The 21,061-nt window shown below is 46.1% G+C and overlaps 1 protein-coding gene across 2 annotated transcripts in view; it reads left to right on the top strand.

Annotated features, from left to right (window-relative positions):
* The window catches only part of usp32 (ubiquitin specific peptidase 32), a 269,634-nt gene that overhangs the window by 89,954 nt on the left and 158,619 nt on the right, over nt 1–21,061 (top strand). For both annotated transcript variants that reach the window (XM_072469512.1, XM_072469511.1), the window contains exon 3: nt 4,593–4,698. In XM_072469512.1, coding sequence (XP_072325613.1) covers nt 4,593–4,698 — 106 coding nt within the window. The remainder of the gene's footprint in view (nt 1–4,592; nt 4,699–21,061) is intronic.

Genomic DNA, 21,061 nt, shown 5'->3' with positions numbered 1-21,061 from the left:
GTCTGAGGGCCATTTGGAAGTATGTTGCTTTTCTAAAAGAGATAAAAGGCAATGCTTAGTGAACTCTCACTTTGCTGACAGTTCAGCAGCAGTCGTGGTATATCTTGGGGGCATGTTATGGCCATTTTGCTTGAGCTGGTTTCTAGTGCATGAAAAAAATGGTCTACAAAGTTAAGAATAGAATATGGTATAATCTTCTAATGTTTATTTATGAGGGCTACAGACATGTGGGATTGGAAATCTGCTGCCTGATTTTGGTACCGTGAAAGGAACGTTTTGTAATAAAAAGTTAAAAGTTGAGAGGTCAATAAACATTAAGAATGAGTAACTTTGAACATTGTGTGTTGATTTTTTTTTGGGGGGGGCATACATTTTATACTTCAGTAGGCTCTCTCCCGCATTATCCCTCATATCCCGTGCATTAATCATGGATAATCCACCTACTTTGCAGATCTCTGGATTGTGGGAACAAATCGGAGTACCCAGAGAATACCCACGCAAAACATAGGCGCAAACTCCACACAGTTACCCAAGGCTGGAATCGAACCCAGGCCCCTGGTGCTGAGGTAGCAGTGCTAAGCACTCTGCCAGTGTGCCACCCAGAGAACACTGGTTCATTTGGTACATTTTGCATTCTCATAACATCAAGCTTGCAGTTCTTTCTGTCGGAATCCTTCAATATATCAGATTTGCAGTGGAGTGTGAAGGTTATCAAGATGTATAACTGAGAAAATAAATATAACTTCACTTGTGGAATATTTTGGAACTACCACTCCTTTCTTATTCATTGAAATAATAGGACACCAATGCTATTTGGTATATTTTTCCACATGCTTTCCTAACTTCACTTTGTGGTAATTATTGTGCTAACGGTTATGTAATTGTATACCATGTTGCTAACTTTTGCCTTAGTTTAATTGCTCTGTTTTATCACCTTGGCTCTTGAGTCGCCAGGTATCTTTCTGATACCGCCACGTGGTTCAAGTCCAAGTAATGATCAATAATCCAATACACCGCTTAGTAAGATTTAAATCAAAGCACATTTATTATACACAGTAATCACTACTCATGCATAAATTCTACGTTTAAGCTACTTCTACGACTAACAAGCCAATACTTAATTCGGAACTGGCCCACCAGGTCAGGGAAACGAATGGCCCTTCGTTCGGGTTCTGAGCCTGCGGGATTCGATGTTGGTACAGATTGGTAGCTAGGAGCGCCTATCTCGTAGCGAGCGGTGAAGTCAGACTTACTCTATTTCAGCGATGGCTGGACCGGTCACTGTCAAGGGTTGGTTCGCGTTGCTGAGTGACCCGGTCAAGAAGAACGATTTGAACTTGGACTCTATTCTTATAGTCCCCAGGGGCTTCCCGCCTTTCGGGGCGGACCCTGTACCTGGTTCCAAGTGATTGGACTTTGCCCCAATCACTTGGTTCGATTTTCTCCAATGCTGGAGCGATTCCTTGATCGATGGGCGGTCTTGAGGTGGTCGTTCACCTCCCTTTGTGTAGGCTTCTGCTGGCGCCGACTAGTCTGGGTTGGCTTTATGTATCTAAATGTTGCCCATTGTTCCCGGGGATTGCTCATTAATATGCAGATGGCTGGTGTTTTGTTATGCTGATGGTTGCCGGTATCGATCTTCTGGCCTTTCCAGAGGTAAATACACACTCAACCCGCAGCTGCTTGTTTGTGTCCTGTTGGCTGACTTTCCCATCAGCCTTTGCCGTTCGCCATTTTAAATTGGGAGTTAGCCATTTTAACTGGCTACGACCATTGGAAGTACATTATGCATTATTTGTCTGTTTCTGCAGTTTTAGGATGTTAAATGGACCCAGAGTTTAAGGGAAGAGTAGTGGGAAAATTTTGCCAGTATTTGCTGGCATTTTGAAATTTTACTAATAAGATGACACTCATTAGTAAACATCCCTTTGCAGCATAATTTAAACTATTAAAAATAATTTTCAGGATATGGGAATCACTTACATTGCTGACATTTATTGCCCACCCCAGTTTCCCTTGAGAATGGTGTAGTGGGCACATTGAATTGTTGCAGTAATTGTGGTCGAGGTGCTCAAACGATTTTAAATACTGGGATTTTCACTGAGCAACTGTTGCTTTTCCTTCCATAATGTGCCCAGTAAAGAGACTTGGAAGGAAACTTGGCAGTGATGGTATTCCCAGACACCTGCTGCCTCAATCGCCTGGTTGTGGAGATGAAAAATTTGGGAATAATACTGAAGATGCCGGAGTATCTTGATGCCGTTTATCCTGTCGATGATGCACACTGTAGCCATAGTATACCTGTGGTGAAGGGGGTGGATGTTTAAGCTGGTCGATGTGGTGTCAATCAACCAGAGAACTTTGTCCTTGAACATAGGGCTCTCACTTGTTCGAAATGACATTAACTAGCAATTGAGGTATAAATCTTGAAAGAATCTGACCATCTTGTCATAACATAATCGTGTTAACATTTCCCCACCATCGACATCCTGGGGTTATCATTGACCAGAAACTTAACTGAACAAACCACTTAATTTGTCCTTGAACTTATTAAGATTCTTGAATGTTAATGCAGTACCACCAAGAACCGATCAGATGCTATGAATTTTGCATTGTGTAACATACCCCCTAACTCTTGAGTGTTTTCACCATTTATAATCAGATGTGTGATTAAATACTCCCCACTTGCCTGGGTTAGTGCAGCTCCAGCAACATTCAAGAAGCTCCAGCACCCAGTACCAATCAACATGCTTGACTGGCATTTGTGCACCACCGAAACGTTCACTCCCTCCACAACTGGCACACAGTGCAGTCATGGGCACCATCTACGAGATGCAGCATAGCAACTCACCAAAGCTCCTTCAAAAGCATCTTTTAAACTGTGTCACTTAGAAAATCTGGAAGACTCGTGCAAATGTCAACATCTCCATCTTGACTTGGAATATGTTACAGTTCCTTCACAGTCACTGGGTCAAAATCCTGAAACTTCTTGCCTATCAGCACCTAGGACTCCGTGGTTCACAGAGGTAGTTTGCCATCACCTTTTTGGGTAATTAGGGATGGACAATAAATACTGCTTTTGCCAGAGGCACCCACAACCCATGAACATTTTTTATAAAAGGAAGTCACTTATCACCCCAAGCCCTGGTGTTGACCAAGTCTTGCTGCATGTGAACATTAATTTTTATCATCTGAGGAATTGCGAATAGAGCTGAGCAATCTGACCTTGTAATGGAGGTAAGGTTATTGAGGATAGTTGAACCTAGGATGCTGCCCTGAGGAACGCTGCAGCACTCTCTGGACTGAGCGGATTAGTCTCCAAGTGCCATTATCATCATCCTTTAGCGTTATGCCTAGCCACAGGAGTTTTCCCCCTCATCCCTGCAAATCGTTGATGGCATACTCGATGAAATGCTATCTTGATGTCGAGAGCAGTCAGTTTCAGTTCAGGAATTCAACTTTTTACATCCATGTTGGGCCCAAGACTGTAATATAGCCTGGACCCTAATATAGCCTGGCTCCTAAGTGGCCTTGGTGGATGGGTGCCACTTAATAGTATTGTTCACAGCCCTATTTCCTTATCTATAGCGATGATGAGAATAAGCTGTTGGGGCAGTAATCGACTTAGTCAGATTTGTCGTCCTTTTTGTGTTCAGGTTATACCTGGACAATTTTCTACATTCCATGACTGTTGAGCAAAGGTGTTCAGCATTACAGGCAGAATGTGGTCAGGGCCTGTGTACTTTTTCGTGACCAATGCACTGAGCTGTTTCATCTCTGGCATTCATGACATCTGATGGTGAAAACTGAACTGGTACTTCTGTTGAAGACAAATAAAGCTAGGTGAAATTTGGCTAAAGGGTCTTTGCCAAGTTTAGATTCATCAAGTGTTAATTGGTTGTAACTTTTCATCTAATGTATGTTGCATTTTGTTGGAAAATTCCACTATTAATCTGACATTGATGAAGATATGATCATTTTCTGCTCAGAGATATATGTCCCTGTGATTTGTGTTTGCTCTCCTCTCCCATCTAGCAGGAATAATTAAGCAATTTTCCCCACAGGCACCTGCTATTTCCGTGGTCTGTAACAAATTGAAATCTCATTGAACTCTTGACAAATTTAATGAGTTGTTTTATGGAGTAACCGACTATCTCTGAAGTGTGAATTGAGTGAAAGGTCCTTCTCCCATAGAATATTGAATTTTGCCACTCCATTCGAGAATACTTGATGGCCCTATAGCCAAAACACGAGAATTAACTAGTTTGTATTGATGCCTCCCATAATTGTGCTTTAACAGCATATTAGTTATGTACCACTTGCTGTATTGTTACCCAGGCACATAACTATCTTATCAGTTACTGTTGAGCGCAGGTTGGATGGGCACGACTTCAATCTACATATGATTATCATGGCTATGATACTTTCAAAGGCAAACCAATAATTAATATTTCAAAACTAAATTATGATGGTTCAAATTTTATAAAATGTTTACTTAATCTGAATGTACTATTTGGATGAAAATCTGTACGGTTTTAAAATAATTATAGTATAATTTATCAATATTTTGATTTCTGTCTTTATTTCTTTAGGTTATTTATCATTCATTTGGTGGAACGTCAAAAGGTCTTCATTTTAATAACCTGATAGTGGGGCTGGTCCTCCTGACTAGGGGAAGGGATGAAGAGAAAGCTAAATGTAAGTATTCCATGATCATCATTATTGTATGTTTAATAAAAATGTTGATTTGCAGATCAAAAACTACTGTGGTAAAGTTTACTGTATAGGAATTTTTCCTTAGTTTAACGTTCATAATTTTCGTAAACCATGTAGGATTTTGATGCTGAAAAAATGTAATATTCAAAGTGGCTTTGGATTCAAGTGAGTAGACGATAAATCTTTTACAACGATGAATAGTCATCTATCAATATTCAGCTTTCAGTATTGCCTGTCTTTCATAATTGCACAGCCAGCTGCAAATTTGCCAGTTGTATTCTTTGTAAGTTAGGAAATGATCTTGGAAGAGGATTGCATTGTGTATTACTTCGATTATCTCTGGAGCCTCAAAGTTTGGTTCTGCTGTGGAACACAAAAACATCTTATTGGAGATCATGTTTAATTGAAATATATAATTGAATTTGGCACAATGACACCCAAGTCGTAAAATGATATCACTTTTTAAGAAGGCATATTTAAAGGACTAAGAGTTTGTCAACATTTTTGAAAGCCTGTAATTTAAAGGATTACAGCACTAAGAAGCAGTATGACCACTGGTATTTCCCAATAATTTAATCATTTATGTAAATACTACTTGATTAAAGACACACATCCAATTTGCTGAACCCATATTGCTTTTTTACCTGTAACCTGGTGTTAGCACATAGTGGGGATGGCACTCCATGATGGTCTCATGAAATTTGCTTTTAAAGTGCTACTTTCTTGGAATTTGAATTTGTTCCAAAATGTTTTATTCATCAATTCTTTTAACCTATTGAGAGGGTTTCTCCCTCATTTCAGTATGAAAGGTTGGCAATCATATATGTTGGCAATAGACTTCATTTCTCTGACTTGTGAAATATTGCACCTGAGCCTTTTTTAATCTTGGGAAAGCATGCAATTTAATTTTATCCACTTTTCTTTCCATTCATTGAAACTTAGTATATGTATATGAAGTACCAATCCCTCTTGTAGATGAAGCAAGAAGATATCCACCAATATAGGTAGTTAATTATTTAATTATAAATCAAAACTTTAAATAGTTAATTTTCAAAAGGCATCAGTAAATTATGTTGTGAAGTGCACCATATTATCTTTGTTTTTTTGGCAGGGTTAATCCACTGGGAACATTGGAACTCAATAGCTATAGAAGTCTACAGCACAGCAGGAGGCAATGTGGTTCATCATGTCTGTGCTTGTTATACTAGAATGAGCATTCCAATGCAGTAATCTCCACCTCAACCATAAAGAAATGCTGCCTAACCATTCCTTTACCCCTAGATATGATTTTAATTTGACCATCCTTCAACACTGATTCACCCAAGCAGAGGGAATGCCTTTCCCTAATCACGTCCATCAAAATGTTTCATAGTATTAAAAGCCTTTATTAAATCCCTTTTACTCTACTTCTCAAGGAAATAGTCCTTGAAATGCAAGTTTCTCCTCCAATTATCTTTCCATCTAAACGTAAAATTCTGTTGGTTTTTGAAATTTCCAAATATATCCTTCCTTGTACTTCTGAAGAATTATGCATTTCAAGCTCCCATTTCCTCTTTTTTACCTTGAAGAAGGAGGAAGCAGTGAGCAGCACAGTGGTTAGCACTGCTGTCTCACAGTACGAGGAACCTGGGTTCAATTCTGACCTTCGATGACTGTCTACGTGGAGTTTGCACTTTCTCCTCATGTCTGTGTGGGTTTCTCTGGGTGCTCCGGTTTCCTCCCACAGTCCAAAGATGTGCAGCTTAGGTGGATTGGCCATGCTAAATTGCCCTAAGTGTCCAAAGGTTGGGCACAGTAAGAAGTCTTACAACACCAAGTTAAAGTCCAACTGGTTTTTTTCGAATCACTAGCTTTCGGAGTGCTGCTCCTTCCTCAGGCTCCGAAAGCTAGTGATGCAAAACAAACCAGTTGGACTTTAACGTGGTGTTGTAAGACTTCTTGCTGTGCTCACCCCAGTCCAACGCCGGCATCTCCACATCATGTCCAAAGGTTAGGTCGGGCTTCGGGGATAAGGCGGGGATTGGGCCTAGTTAGGTGCTCTTTTGGAATGTCAGTGCAGACTTGATGGGCCGAATGGCCTCTTTCTGCACTGTAGGAATTCTATGATTCCATGATGTGACTAAGTACTTTATAGCTAGCTGACTGCTTACAAAATGTAATCACTGTTGTATTCCAGGTATATTGCTTTCCTTATTTTTTTTCCCCTCAATTTATATTAATAATAATCTTTATTGTCACAAGTAGGCTTGCATTAACACTGCAATGAAGTTACTGTGAAAATCCCCGAGTCGCCACACTCTGGCGCCTGTTCGGGTACACTGAGGGAGACTGGAGCCGCCTTTTCAATATGGTGACTTGTTCCTTGAGCAGTCTCTTTTTTTTCTATAAATTTAGAGTCCCCAATTATTATTTTTCAATTAAGGGGCAATTTAGCATGGCCAACCACCTAACCCGCACATCTTTGGGTTGTGGGGGTGAAACCCATGCAGTAGAAGCTTGACACCATCCAGGACAAAGCAGCCTGCTTGATTGCTCCCCCTTCCACAAATGTTCAAACCTTCCACCACTGACAAACAGTGGCAGCTGTGTGTACCATGTACAAGATGTATTGCATTAACTTACCAAGGTTCCTTAGACAGCACCTTCCAAACCCACAACCACTACCATCTAGAAGGACAAGAGCAGCAGATACCTGGGAACCCCACCACCTGGGGGTTTCGCTCCAACTCACTCAACACCGTCATTTGGAAGTATCTTGCAGTTCCTTCACTGTCACTGGGGTAAAATCCTGGAACTCCCTCCCTCCCTAACAACATAGTGGGTGTACCTATATCTCCGGGATTGCAACGTTTCAAGAAGGCAATTCACCACCACCTTCTGAAGGGCAACTAGGGATTGGAAATAAATGCTGTCTTAACCAGCAACACCCACATCCCGTAAATGAATAAAAGATCTATTTTAAAAAAAAAGACCAAAACCTTCAACCCACCTCCCGGCAACGGCGCCACTCGTTTTTTCTGCCATGATTAAAGAGAGGATATCAAACAACCAGTATTACCATCATAAAGACATAAATAATAAAAAAAGATGACCGATAATTACCACAAGGCACAGCCGCCATGAATAAAACCCCCGGAATACTCGAGGGCAAGGAAAAGACATTAATGTGCTTTTTAAATTTTTTAAATTAAGGGCTAATTTAGCTTGGCCAATCCACCTACCCTGCACACCTTTGGGGGTGAGACCCACGCAAACATGGGGAGAATATGCAAATTCCACACAGATAGTGATCCGGGGCCAGGATCGAATCCAGATCGTCGGTGCCATGAGGCAGCAGTGCGAACTACTGCGCCACCATTCCGTTCCTGAAAACACATTCATTACAGTTCTCATGTGTTAACACCTCCCAGTAAACAGGATATATTACAAAATCAGCCAAAAACAACATGACAGGTAGCATGTCTGGATTTCAAATTTCCCAAACTGCATTTTGCCAGCCAAGTCTTGCCTTGACAAAGGCCAAAGCACTAGTCGGATCATCGAAAGACTTGGTTGTCGGATGTCAATCTCAGGGTGGCAGGATAATGCAGGGCATAATTCATTCCAGCTGCCTGAAGATGACTTTGGAGTTTGTCAAAGCCTCAATATTTCAGCTGTGTTGCTGCTGAAAATTCCTGGGAAAAGGAAATTCCTGCACCTTCATGGAGTCAGGACCCACCACACCTCTCCACCTCTCCAACTCCAGGAGCTTCTGATGATCTTTAAATTTGAGGAAGTCAATGATTACAGGTCTGGGATGTCGATTGTCCCTTGGCCTCAAAGACAGGATACAATGTGTCCTTGCTAATTTGGATCACCCATCCTTCACATCCAGCTGAAGAAAATGTGCAGCTAGTTCTCAAGCCTTCTGAGTGTGCCCAATATTAGACGGTACCGATTGGCCTTGCATCTTGGGTTTATAAGGGATTGGGTTAAAAACGACCCTACCACCATTTGGGTCAATATTGAAATAGACCAGTTGGCTTATCCGTTGCAGGTCTTTTATTTGGTGGGGACTTTAGGTCAGGGTCTGCTGGGTGTGCTTGGTGTGAAAATCCTATTATTATTAATGTCCTTGAAGTGTAGAGCATGGTCCGTCATCTGGAAGGGAGATCTAAACTGAAGCCCACACTTCCTCCCATTCTGGGCAGCCTGGACTTCCACCAGGTTTTAAAGACCATGGATCTGATACTTTGAGAGGTAGAGGCATTTGTAGGCTGGTCGATATGTTCAATGATGCTTCCTTGTCACCCTTTGAGCAGCTATGCCAAAAATGTGACACCTCGAGACATTCCTTTTTTTAAGTACCTGCAACTCGGAGACTTTATCCTGAATTAAACAATCTTGCATCTTAACTTCTCTATTTCCCCGGTGAAAACAATCCTGATTTCGGCTGAGCCTAATCAGTTAATTAACAGGTTTTATGAGACTTTGTGATCTAGATCCTGTGTTTGTACATTAGGTACTTTGCAGTCGTGGGGGAAAAAGACTTGGCCACCAATATTGATGAGGAGACATGGGATAGTATGTGGGATTATGCCAGCACAATTTTGGTATGTAATAGAACAAAGGAGACTCTGTTCAAGATAATGCACTGTTTGCACATCACGCTGGGTTTGAGACACCGGTTAGCTCCTCCTATATTTCTCAATGTGTCTAAAGTGCCTGGTAGTCAAGGGTGATTATATACACTGTTTGGACCTGTATATCCCTATTGGTCTTGTAGCCACCTGGGTTGGCCACTTCCCGACTTAAAATGGAGAACCACAAAGACTAAAGGGAAATTCAGCCAACACAGGCAAAAACGAGCAAGTGCAGATATTGGAACTTGCAAAAACCAGACAGCACTGAAACCAGTAGCCATCTGCATAGTAATTAGCGATTCCCAGGCACAATTGAAACACTTAAGGTGAATAAAGCCAAGCCAGACTCCTCGGCGCCAGCAGGAGCCAAGAAAAAGGAAGGCCAACGGACATTTAGGGACCGCCCAGCGATCAGGGAACAACTCCAGTATTGGAGAAATCGATCCAAGTGATCGGAAAGCAGCACAATCATTTGGAACCAGGTATGGGGTCCGCCCCGAAGTGCGGGAAGCCCCTGGGGACTATAAAGTAAAGCCCCCAAGTTCAAATCGGTCTTCTTGACAGGGTCACTCAACAACGCGAATCAACCCCTGAGAGTGAACCGCCCAGCTGCCGCACCAACCAAGTAAGTCGCCAGTCAACGCTCGCTACGAGAAAGGCGCTCCTAGCTACAAGTCCATACCAGCTTTTGAATCCTGCAAACTCAGGACCTGAAAGAAAGACCATTTGTTCCCCTGACCTGGTGGGCCAATTCCGAAGCTAAGTATAGGCCTTTTAGTGATAGAAATAGTCTAGAAAGTAGAGTTATATGCATAAGTAGTGACTTACTGTATATAATAAATGTGTTTTGATTTGAATCTTACTAATTGGTGTGTTGAGTTATTGATCAGTACTTGAACCTCGTGGCGGTATAAAGATACCTGGCAACTCTAGAGCAAAAGTTATAAAACAGAGCAAATTGAACCAACCAAAAGTTAGCAACATATTACTGGCGACATCGTGACGGGACCCGACTTAGAAGTGGCTTAACCACTCTGGGAGAACATAAAATTGGAATTAGAATCCAATTGGGAACAGAAAAAACCCACAAGTGTTCAAGCAGTTCTGATCAATCTTCATAATTCAGAAGTGTGTTAATGCATGCGTAACTAACAGGGCTATAAGGTAAACTGATAGATTTTTGTTGCGAAAAACTGTCAGGTGTTTGTATTCCGGAAAATAGCGAAAGCCGTACCCGTAATTACAGCACCGCCTTAGCACCCCTCGTTCCAAATTTTAAGAGAGTATTTAGAAAAGAAAGATGGCAATGCAACGTCTCATGAACCCTGAAGAATTTGTGGTCGCAGCGACCAGCGGTAGAGTATGTCAGTGTCCCGTTTGGGAAGAAGAGATCAGGAAATATCTCAAAGGGAAAGGATGGCCCCTTTGGAGTGAGTTCTGTGACAATGAGGAAACCGGACCCGGGAGTATAGGACATACTTGGGAGAACCTGTCAGAGATCTATAAGAAAAGCTTGGGAAAAGCTCGCAAGCCGATGGCAATCGTGTCCTGTCTGGCACAATTGCCAGGCACAGAGGAGGTCGTTTGGACGCTCCGTAAAGAGATAGAAGGAGTACTTCGAATGAGCAAGGTCGATGTAAGTGAGGTTGAGAAAGAGAACATAGAGTTGAGAAGTAAGTTAGCAGCAAAGGACAGAGAGGTGGATGATGCCAAGTGGGCACACCAGTCTTGTCTGGCGCACCTAAGCAGCTTCCAGACAGAGTACGAAAAGGCCTATCAGGACACGCAACGTGCAGTCCTGGTAAGAGAGGAAACTGAGCAACAGGTATAGGCATTGCAAAGGCAGTGTAGCGACCTGAAAGCAGCATTACGAGCACACCATGCTGCCACCACGGAGCAGAGACAAAGCTCATTAGATCACGCAAAGTGCCGGAAGTGGATTGCAGAACTGCAGTCTTTGCTTTCTGTTCAGAATGGATTCCACAGCACCCTTGGATCCCAGTTAGATACAGAAGATGGCCCGGATTGGGAAGAATTAAATGAGACCGCGCATAGATATGTTCAGGGAACATGTGCGCAAGGAAAGCCCCAGAAGAGAAAAGTGCCCCAACCCCCCACATCGCAGATAGTTCAGGCACTAATGAATCCAGTAACCACCCACCGCACAGTGACATCGGACGGAGATACAGAATTGCTTTATACCACCCCCTTAACCGTGACCCAATTACGGGACGCGTGCAAGAAAATCACACCGTTCCTCCCCACCTCTTTGCTGGAGTAAAGCAGCAGGCGACCAAGTACGGCCTGGATGAGCGTGAGCACGTGAAGCTCACAGTTTTGAGTTTAGACCCTTCGGTCGTAGCAGCCCTTCCCGACTCACAGAATGTAGGAGGAGGCACCCTTGCAGAGATGCACGCAGCGATCCTAGATGCGATCGGCTACAACAGAGGTGACGCAGTAGAAGGCCTGAATAAGTGCAGGAAGACAAAGACTGAACACCCCACAGCGTTTGCTGGACGCCTGTGGATTCACTTCACCGCCGTTTTCGGTAATCTAGACCGCGCCCATTTGTCCCAAGAAGGTATGGCCAAATGGACCCGCACCCTTATCTCCCATGCCACAGAGACAGGACAAAACGCCTGTACCAACTATGACCCCTCAGAGGAAGCCCACAATGAGAAATGGGTTTTAAAGAGATTGTCCCGCACCTGGGAGCAATCTGTCCAAAACAAACCCGCAGCTAGGAAACCCGAGGAACAGGCAGAAGCACACATCCAAGCTGTGAAAACGCACCAGAACCCCGCATGGGTGAACGAAGGCAGGAACAGCCCCCCACAAAAGCCACAGGAGTGTTACAACTGTGGACAGTTAGGACACTTTGCACGAGAATGCAATGCCCCACGAAAGCCACAGAGAGCCCAGCAGGCAGGCACTCTGAATAAGAATAGGACAGAGCCCATACATAGTGTGAGCACCCGTTCAGTCCAGACGGACCTGAACGGAATGGACTGACGGTGTTCGGGCTCCCCCAGTTGAGTCTGCGACACCCTTTGGGATAGGTCCGGCCGACCAGTAGTTGCAGCAAAAGTACGGAGACAGCCCCATCGAATTTCTCTGGGACACAGGAGGGTCCCGCACCACAATCAATTCCATTCCATTGGTAAAAGCGTGCCAATTCAAATTTGCCTTCACTTTTAAAAGTCAGCAGTACACGTGGACATGCCTTCCACAAGGATTCCACAACTCCCCCTCCATTTTCCACCGACAGCTGGCAAATGGTTTGTCAAAATGTTCTCACCCCGAATGTCTGGTCCAGTATGTGGACGACCTATTACTGCAGACAGACACCAAGGCAGAGCACATCGAGCTTCTGGCTGAACTCCTGGAACTCCTACAACAGATTGGCTGCAAAGTAAACCCCCAAAAGAGCCAGATTTTGGAAAACAAAGTGATATATTTGGGTACGATTATCACGCACGGTAAACGCGAGATCGAGCACAAAAGAATTGACTCGATTGCCAAATTGTCCCTTCCCCAGAATGTTTCGGCCCTCGTTTTTAGGACTGGTTGGCTACTGCCGAAACCATATTGACGGTTTCGCCAGCAAGGCAGCACCCCTCTCGGAACTCCTAAAGAAAGGAGCCCCTTGGGAATGGCTTCCGCAGCATACGGATGCTGTGGATGCTTTGAAAAGAGCCCTCACTGCAGCCCCCGCACTGCAAGTTCCAGACCCGCTTTCCCCCTATGCAATAGAGATAGCTAGCACCAACCGCACCCTTTCGGGCGTGCTCCTCCAGGAACGGCACGAACAGTTAATTCCCGTGGCTTACGCATCCAGACTTTTAGATCCTGTGGAGCAGGGATTTTCGGCCTGTGAAAGGCACCTGCTTGCAGTTTTCTGGGCAGTTCAATATTTTTCTTACATAACCGGACTAAACCCCATCACAATCCTCACGGAACACACCCCCACCCAACTTTTACTTGACGGACGACTTAAGGACGGTACAGTTAGCCAAATTGGAGCGGCCAGATGGAGCCTTCTTTTGCAGGGACGGGACATAACTATTAAGCGGACCAAGACCCACACTTTCTTAGCCGATAACCATCAGTACCCAGGCACCCCCCACAAATGTGAAATCATCTCACCGCACCACAACACAGGCCCCTTTATTGCGAAAACAACCCCCAGAAAGATAGATAGTTCACCCCAGAGCCCCCAGCATAGACATGTGCGCACTTTTAAGGATTTATGTGGATGGTTCTTCCACAGTATTAGAAGGGAAGCGCATTACAGGATACGGCATCTATGTCGAGGACGCGTGGGGACACGCCCTAGAAGAGATCTCCTCAAAGCTACCAGGCCTCTTCGGCGCGCAGGCGGCAGAACTAGCAGCCGTTGCGTATATTATAGATCACCCAGACTCCTTCCCCAGCCCAGCAGACATGTACCCGGACAGCCTCTATGTCTGCAACAGCCTTACAGAATTCCTACCCCTGTGGAAAGCAAGAGGATTTGTTTCCGCAGACGGAAAACCCCTCCCTTCAGCCCCATTGCTCCGCCACATTTTAGAGAAAGCACAGGACAGGACCTTTGGTATTGTTAAAGTTCGCAGTCACCACCGTTCCTCCTCCACTGGAAATGTAAAAGCCGACGCACTGGCCAAAGTAGGTTCCAGGCATGGATATTTTTGGACACCACCCGAAAGCGCACCAGTGAATGCAGCTCCGGCCTCGCTGACTAATATCGAGGATTTAGTGCAGGCCCAGAAGCAGGATAGCAATCTCGGAGATTTTAAAAGGACAATTTACAGCACTCTATGATAGGTTTAACAATGCACTGACCACACATGACGGTGTGGTGTTAAAAGCCACCCTTTATGTGGTTCCTGAACAGGACAGGAATCAACTTATTTGTTTATTCCACCTCAGGCAGCTCTGTTGGTGGCCAAGTTTAAAAAAAGACGTAACGCACTACGTTGAGAATTGCCTTATCTGTGCCCAAAACAATCCGGACAGATACGCAAAGAAAGCTCAACTTAGCCACACCCGCCCCGTTAATGGCCCCTGGACTAACCTCCAGATCGATTTTATCGGACCATTGTCCCCTTGCAGGATGGTTACAAGTACGTATTAGTCGTCATAGACACTTTTACGAAATGGGTAGAGGCATTCCCATCCAGAACAAACACGGCAAAGACCACTGCAAAAATCTTAACCCACCACATCTTTACGAGATGGGGACTCCCCCGCAGTATTGAATCCGACCAAGGTTCCCATTTTACGGGACGTGGCATTACCCAAAAATTCAACATTGCATACCACCCCCAGTCAAGTGGTATCATGGAGCGCATGAATCGGACCCTAAAAGCCACCCTCAGAAAAATAGTCCAACAAAACAACACCACTTGGGATTCAGTCCTCCTTTTTGCGCTGATGTTTTTGAGAAATACTATCTCAACTTCCACAGGTTACATCCCACACACACTCATGACCGGACGCCCCATGAATGGCACAGAATTTTTATTAGGATTGGACTTGACCAGCCCCAAAGTGACGGCCCTCACACACGAGAACGCAATCAAACAGTTAGTTGAAAATGTAAAAACGGCTCAGCTAGCAGCCGCAGTAAGATTAGGCACAAGGAAGAAACAGAGCAAGGCCTGTTTCGACAAGACAGTGCATGCGACTGAGTTTGAGGTAGGGAAGCAGGTCATGCTCTCCATCTATAACCCCAGCACATTCACCTAAATATTCGGGTCCGTACTCCATTGCGGACAAAGTAAGCCCCTCAGTGTATAACATTAAGTACCCCAACAGAAAGACTGCGTGGTTCCATATTAACCAGCTTAAGGCATATGGCCTACAGTCCAACCACGCACACCACGTCATGCTCGACGCAGCAGACCACACCCCGCCCACAACCAACATAAGTATCCCTACCCTCCCCAACACGCCCATCACATCCACGGACTCGCCCTCGACTCCACCCCCGACCTCTAGACTCCGCCCTAGAACGCCCACAGACAGCAGCAGCAGAGACAGCGACTGTGACGCAGACAATAGCCACAGCCCGCCTCCCTACTATCCCCATGCAACAGAACCCACACCCAGCGAATCTGGACACGATTCGAGTGATCCCTTCCTGATCACATTCCTCAACAAACCCAACCAAAGACCACCGCCCTACAATGACCCTGACTCCGTCCCCACAGAACTAGACACCACCTTTTGGCACCGCGATAATTCATACAGGCTCGCCCGGAAAGACGAGATGGACCCCAAATCGCACCATGCAGCCCTATCAGCCCTTATACATTCGAGAGTATGGCATCCGGGAGAAGATGACGACTTTGAGTCTGACTCCCAAAGCGCAAACCCCTTAGCGACCCTGTTCGCAACTGATAACTGAGGTGTCCAGATGATGTTTTAAAAAGGAACTGCTTGGGAGAAACGGTGTCCTTTCTGATGGAACCTGCAGCATGTTGTTCAATGTTGTTTGTTACTGTTGTTGATATGTGTTGTATGTAAGATCGGAAATTTTTTTCCACGGCCCCACACCTTATTTGTCGGCGGAAACCTATGAAAACTTGCCTGCACGCTCATCGGCAGAAACCGCTGAGAGCTTGCCAGCCCCCGTTCATAACTGCTCTTCTGGTTCGAAGGTAGAATCTTTACAGCAACCCACCCACGATGACTACATTTTTGCCCGTTCTTGTCGGTTGCTCAGGCAGTGGAGAAACGGCATTGGTCTCCGCCCTGCCTGAGGACTCCCCCTCTGGTCAGCTACGCTCGGGTAGAGCACACACGGCATCGGTCACAGTCCTACCTGGGGATTCCATCCAATTCTTACCCGTCGCAGCCCATACGCACCTCATTTTAGCACTCTTGGTTCAAAAAGTTTTGTTTTGTTTTCCGGCAACCCTTAGGTTGCCATCCCTATGCTTTTTTACATCCTTAAACATTTGGATGGTAAATCGCACAGCCTGCGAGACGACTCGCACTGTTTCAGTATTTTTAAGTGTGTCTTGTCGTGAATATTCGGTTTTTAAAAAAAAGTTTTAAATGAGGGAGTCACACGTGGTGACAAATTGTAAAGGGGAATTGGCACTAAAGGACAGACATACTAACAGACGAGATATTAACCAAGATAGTAACATAAACTATGCTTGATCCCACAGAACTCCAGAAGCCCCAAGGAAAGAAAAGAAAAGAAGAGAAAGAAGAAGAACAATGAGGACATCCTCCGTGCTGATCATCACCATTATAATGTGTATTCGGTTGCACGCGAACCCCCTGACCCCAAACCCCCCCCCCCCCCGGTCGTTAATGATTCACTTCCCCATAGCGCCCAGTAACAGGAAAGACCACACCATCATGGTGTGATAAGCTCATAACATGGTACTCCCTTTCCTACTTAATCAAATCCCTATTAGTGTTGGCGATACTCTGCAGCATCGTGCAGACTATCTGCATGAGGAAATGACGAAGGAGAGCCTACCGCGATAGCACCCCGGTATACAGAATGAGATCCCCTATTTTCGGTTTTCACCAGGCCCCCGAACCCCATGATCTACAATAAAGACCATTTGTGTTGCATCTTTTGTAAATAAAGAAATGGAAATATTGTACACCCCTGTGCTTGACTGCCAAGCCAGAGGAAAAATGTGAATGCTGCTATTATTTTGTATTGTTTAGGAAGTTAATATTACTGAATGTTTTAGTGAGTGTAGTTTATTGAGGACAGTTAGAGGTACCGTTTTTTTTTTGTGTTGTAATGCATGTCCCTGTCTGACATGGCGCCACTTAGAAATTGTTAGTTACAATTTTTACTGCATAGTTACGGTCAGTGTAGAGGCCATGGAAGAGTGCTCGCTGGGTCAGGGAATGAAGACAACGCAGTTATGTGATCCTTCACACTTCGCGTTAGGGATCACAAGGAGGGAGTGTAGCCACCTGGGTTGGCCACTTCCCGACTTAAAATGGAGAACTGCAAAGACTAAAGGGAAATTCAGCCAACACAGGCAGAAACGAGCAAGTGCAGAAATCCTGTGTATTGGAACGTGCAAAAACCAGACAGCACTGAAACCAGCAGCCATCTGCATAGTAATGAGTGATTCCCAGGCACGATTGAAACACTTAAGGTGAATAAAGCCAAGCCAGACTCCTCGGCACCAGCAGGAGCCAAGACAAAGGAAGGCCAACGGACATTTAGGGACTGCCCAGCGATCAGGGAACAACTCCAGTATTGGAGAAATCGATCCAAGTGATCAGAACACAGTCCAATCATTTGAAACTATGTACGGGGTCCGCCCCGAAGGGCGTGAAGCCCCTGGGGACTAAAAAGTAAAGCCCCCAAGTTCAAATCGGTCTTCTTGGCAGGGTCACTCAACAACGCGAATCAACCCCTGAGAGTGAACCGCCCAGCTGCCGCACCAACCAAGTAAGTCGCCAGTCAACGCTCGCTACGAGAAAGGCGCTCCTAGCTACAAGTCCATACCAGCTTTTGAATCCTGCAAACTCAGGACCTGAACGAAAGGCCATTTGTTCCCCTGACCTGGTGGGCCAATTCCGAAGCTAAGTATAGGCCTGTTAGTGATAGAAATAGTCTAGAAAGTAGAGTTATATGCATAAGTAGTGACTTACTGTATATAATAAATGTGTTTTGATTTGAATCTTACTAATTGGTGTTAAGTTATTGATCAGTACTTGAACTTGAACCTCGTGGTGGTATCATAAAGATACCTGGCGACTTCCGGGTGCGGCGATGACCAGCTGAGTCGCACGTTTCGGCAGCTCCCGGTGGAACGGACTTTTGGGCTCTTAATAAGAGCCCCAACGGCAATTTTAACGGCTAAAAGTACTGTGCGGTGAACCAGAAGGGAATCCCCCCTGGATACGGATGAAAAAAGGAGAGGAAGGTGGCCGGATTGCGGTGGATCCTTTAGAGCAGCGGCAAGGAAGGCAAGCAAAAACCAAGATGGCGTCGGAAGGTGGCAGTTTAATATGGGGCCCTGAACAACACGAGTTTTTGAAACGCTGCGTGGAAGAACTCAAAAAGCAAATGAAGAAGGAGGTGTTGGCCCCGATATTACAGGCGATCGAAGGGCTAAAGGAGGAGCAAAAGACCCAGGAGCGGGAGCTTCGGGTCGTGAAGGCAAAGGCTGCCGAGAATGAGGACGACATACAGGGCCTGGTGGTGAAGACGGAGATGCACGAGGCACACCATAAACGATGTGTGGAAAGGCTGGAGGCGCTGGAGAACAACGCGAGGAGGAACAACCTAAGGATTCTTGGTCTTCCTGAAGGTGCGGAGGGAGCGGACGTCGGGGCATATGTGAGCACGATGCTGCACTCGTTAATGGGAGCGGAGGCCCCGGCGGGTCCGCTGGAGGTGGAGGGAGCATACCGAGTGATGGCGCGAGGACCGAGAGCAGGAGAAATTCCTAGAGCCATAGTGGTGAGATTCCTACGTTTTAAGGACAGAGAGATGGTCCTTAGATGGGCAAAGAAAACTCGGAGCAGTAAGTGGGAGAACGCGGTGATCCGCGTATACCAAGACTGGAGTGCGGAGGTGGCGAGAAGGAGGGCGAGCTTTAATCGGGCCAAGGCGGTGCTTCACAAAAAGAAGATAAAATTCGGAATGCTGCAACCGGCAAGACTGTGGGTCACATATCAAGGGAGGCACCACTACTTTGAGACAGCGGATGAGGCGTGGACTTTTATCGTGGAAGAAAAATTGGAATGAGCGGGTTATTTTAAAAAAAAAAAAAAAAGAACGTTTGAAACAAAGTGGTGGGGCGAGTATGGGGGGGCGAAGAGGGGGGTAAAAAGGGGGGAAAGAGGAGTTTTATGTACTAATCCTGCGATGTGGTAACTTTTCTCTCTTCCACAGGAGGTGGTGGGGGGAAGAAAGGAGGTGGAGGAGATGGGGCGTTGGCCATTGGGGGTGGGGCCAAGGGGGAAGCGCGGGCTCGGTTCCCGCGCTATGATAATCATGGCGGGAATAGGGAAGCAGGAAGGAGGGGGCGTCGCACGGTGCGAGCCGAGGTCACGGGGGGGGTAGCCGAGGTCGGCCAGAGTTTGCTGACTTCTGGGAGCAACATGGGGGGTGTAACTACGCTAGTGGGGGAATCTAGCGGGGGGGGGTGGGAGGGGGGAATTATTGGGCTGCTGCTGCTGGGGAGAGGGGGGAGCTGGTATGGGGTGGTATGGGGTGGGATGGGCGGGGGGGCACCGCCTGGGGGGGACACAGCTGCGTGGGAACCGGGTGAGGTGCTGGAAAAAGGGGATGGCTAATCGACAAGGGGGGGGGGGTAAAAAGCCCCCCAACCCGGCTGATCACGTGGAACGTGGGAGGGCTGAACGGGCCGATAAAGAGGGCACGGGTACTCGCACACCTTAAGAAACGTAAGGCAGATGTGGTTATGTTACAGGAAACGCACCTGAAACTGATAGACCAGGTTAGGCTACGCAAAGGTTGGGTGGGGCAGGTGTTCCATTCGGGGCTCGATGCGAAAAACAGGGGGGTGGCTATATTAGTGGGGAGGCAGGTAATGTTTGAGGCAAAGACTATAGTGGCGGATAGCGGGGGCAGATACGTGATGGTGAGTGGCAAACTACAGGAGGAGACGGTGGTTTTGGTAAACGTATATGCCCCGAACTGGGATGATGCCAATTTTATGAGGCGTATGCTAGGACGCAACCCGGACCTAGAGGTGGGAAAGTTGGTAATGGGGGAGATTTCAATGCGGTGTTGGAACCAGGGCTGGACAGGTCGAGGTCCAGGACTGGAAGGAGGCCGGCAGCAGCCAAGGTGCTTAAAGATTTTATGGAGCAGATGGGAGGAGTAGACCCGTGGAGATTTAGCAGACCTAGGAGTAAGGAGTTTTCGTTTTTCTCCTATGTCCACAAAGTCTATTCGCGAATAGACTTTTTTGTTTTGGGAAGGGCGTTGATCACGAAGGTGAGGGGAACGGAGTATACGGCTATAGCTATTTCGGATCACGCTCCACATTGGGTGGACTTGGAGATAGGGGAGGAAAAAGAACAGCACCCGCCCTGGAGAATGGACATGGGACTAATGGCAGATGAGGGGGTGTGTCTAAGGGTGAGGGGGTGCATTGAAAAGTACTTGGAACTCAATGATAATGGGGAGGTCCAGGTGGGAGTGGTCTGGGAGGCGCTGAAGGCAGTGGTTAGAGGGGAGCTGATATCAATAAGGGCACATAAAGGAAAGCAGGAGAGTAGGGAACGGGAGCGGTTGCTGCAAGAACTTCTGAGGGTGGACAGGCAATATGCGGAGGCACCGGAGGAGGGACTGTACAGGGAAAGGCAAAGGCTACATGTAGAATTTGACTTGCTGACAACGTGTACTGCAGAGGCACAGTGGAGGAAGGCACAGGGTGTACAGTACGAATATGGGGAGAAGGCGAGCAGGTTGCTGGCCCACCAATTGAGGAAAAGGGGAGCAGCAAGGGAAATAGGGGGAGTGAGGGATGAGAAAGGAGAGATGGAGCGGGGAGCGGAGAGAGTGAATGGAGTGTTCAAGGCATTTTATAAAAAATTATACGAAGCTCAACCCCCGGATGGGAGGGAGAGAATGATGGGCTTTCTGGACCGGCTGGAATTTCCCAAGGTGGAGGAGCAGGAAAGGGTGGGACTGGGAGCACAGATTGAAATAGAGGAAGTAGTGAAAGGAATTGGGAGCATGCAGGCGGGGAAGG

The sequence above is a fragment of the Scyliorhinus torazame genome, chromosome 12 (assembly GCF_047496885.1).
Source record: "Scyliorhinus torazame isolate Kashiwa2021f chromosome 12, sScyTor2.1, whole genome shotgun sequence".
In the NCBI taxonomy this organism is placed as follows: Eukaryota; Metazoa; Chordata; class Chondrichthyes; order Carcharhiniformes; family Scyliorhinidae; genus Scyliorhinus; species Scyliorhinus torazame.
This window is presented reverse-complemented; position numbering and strand designations above follow the sequence as displayed.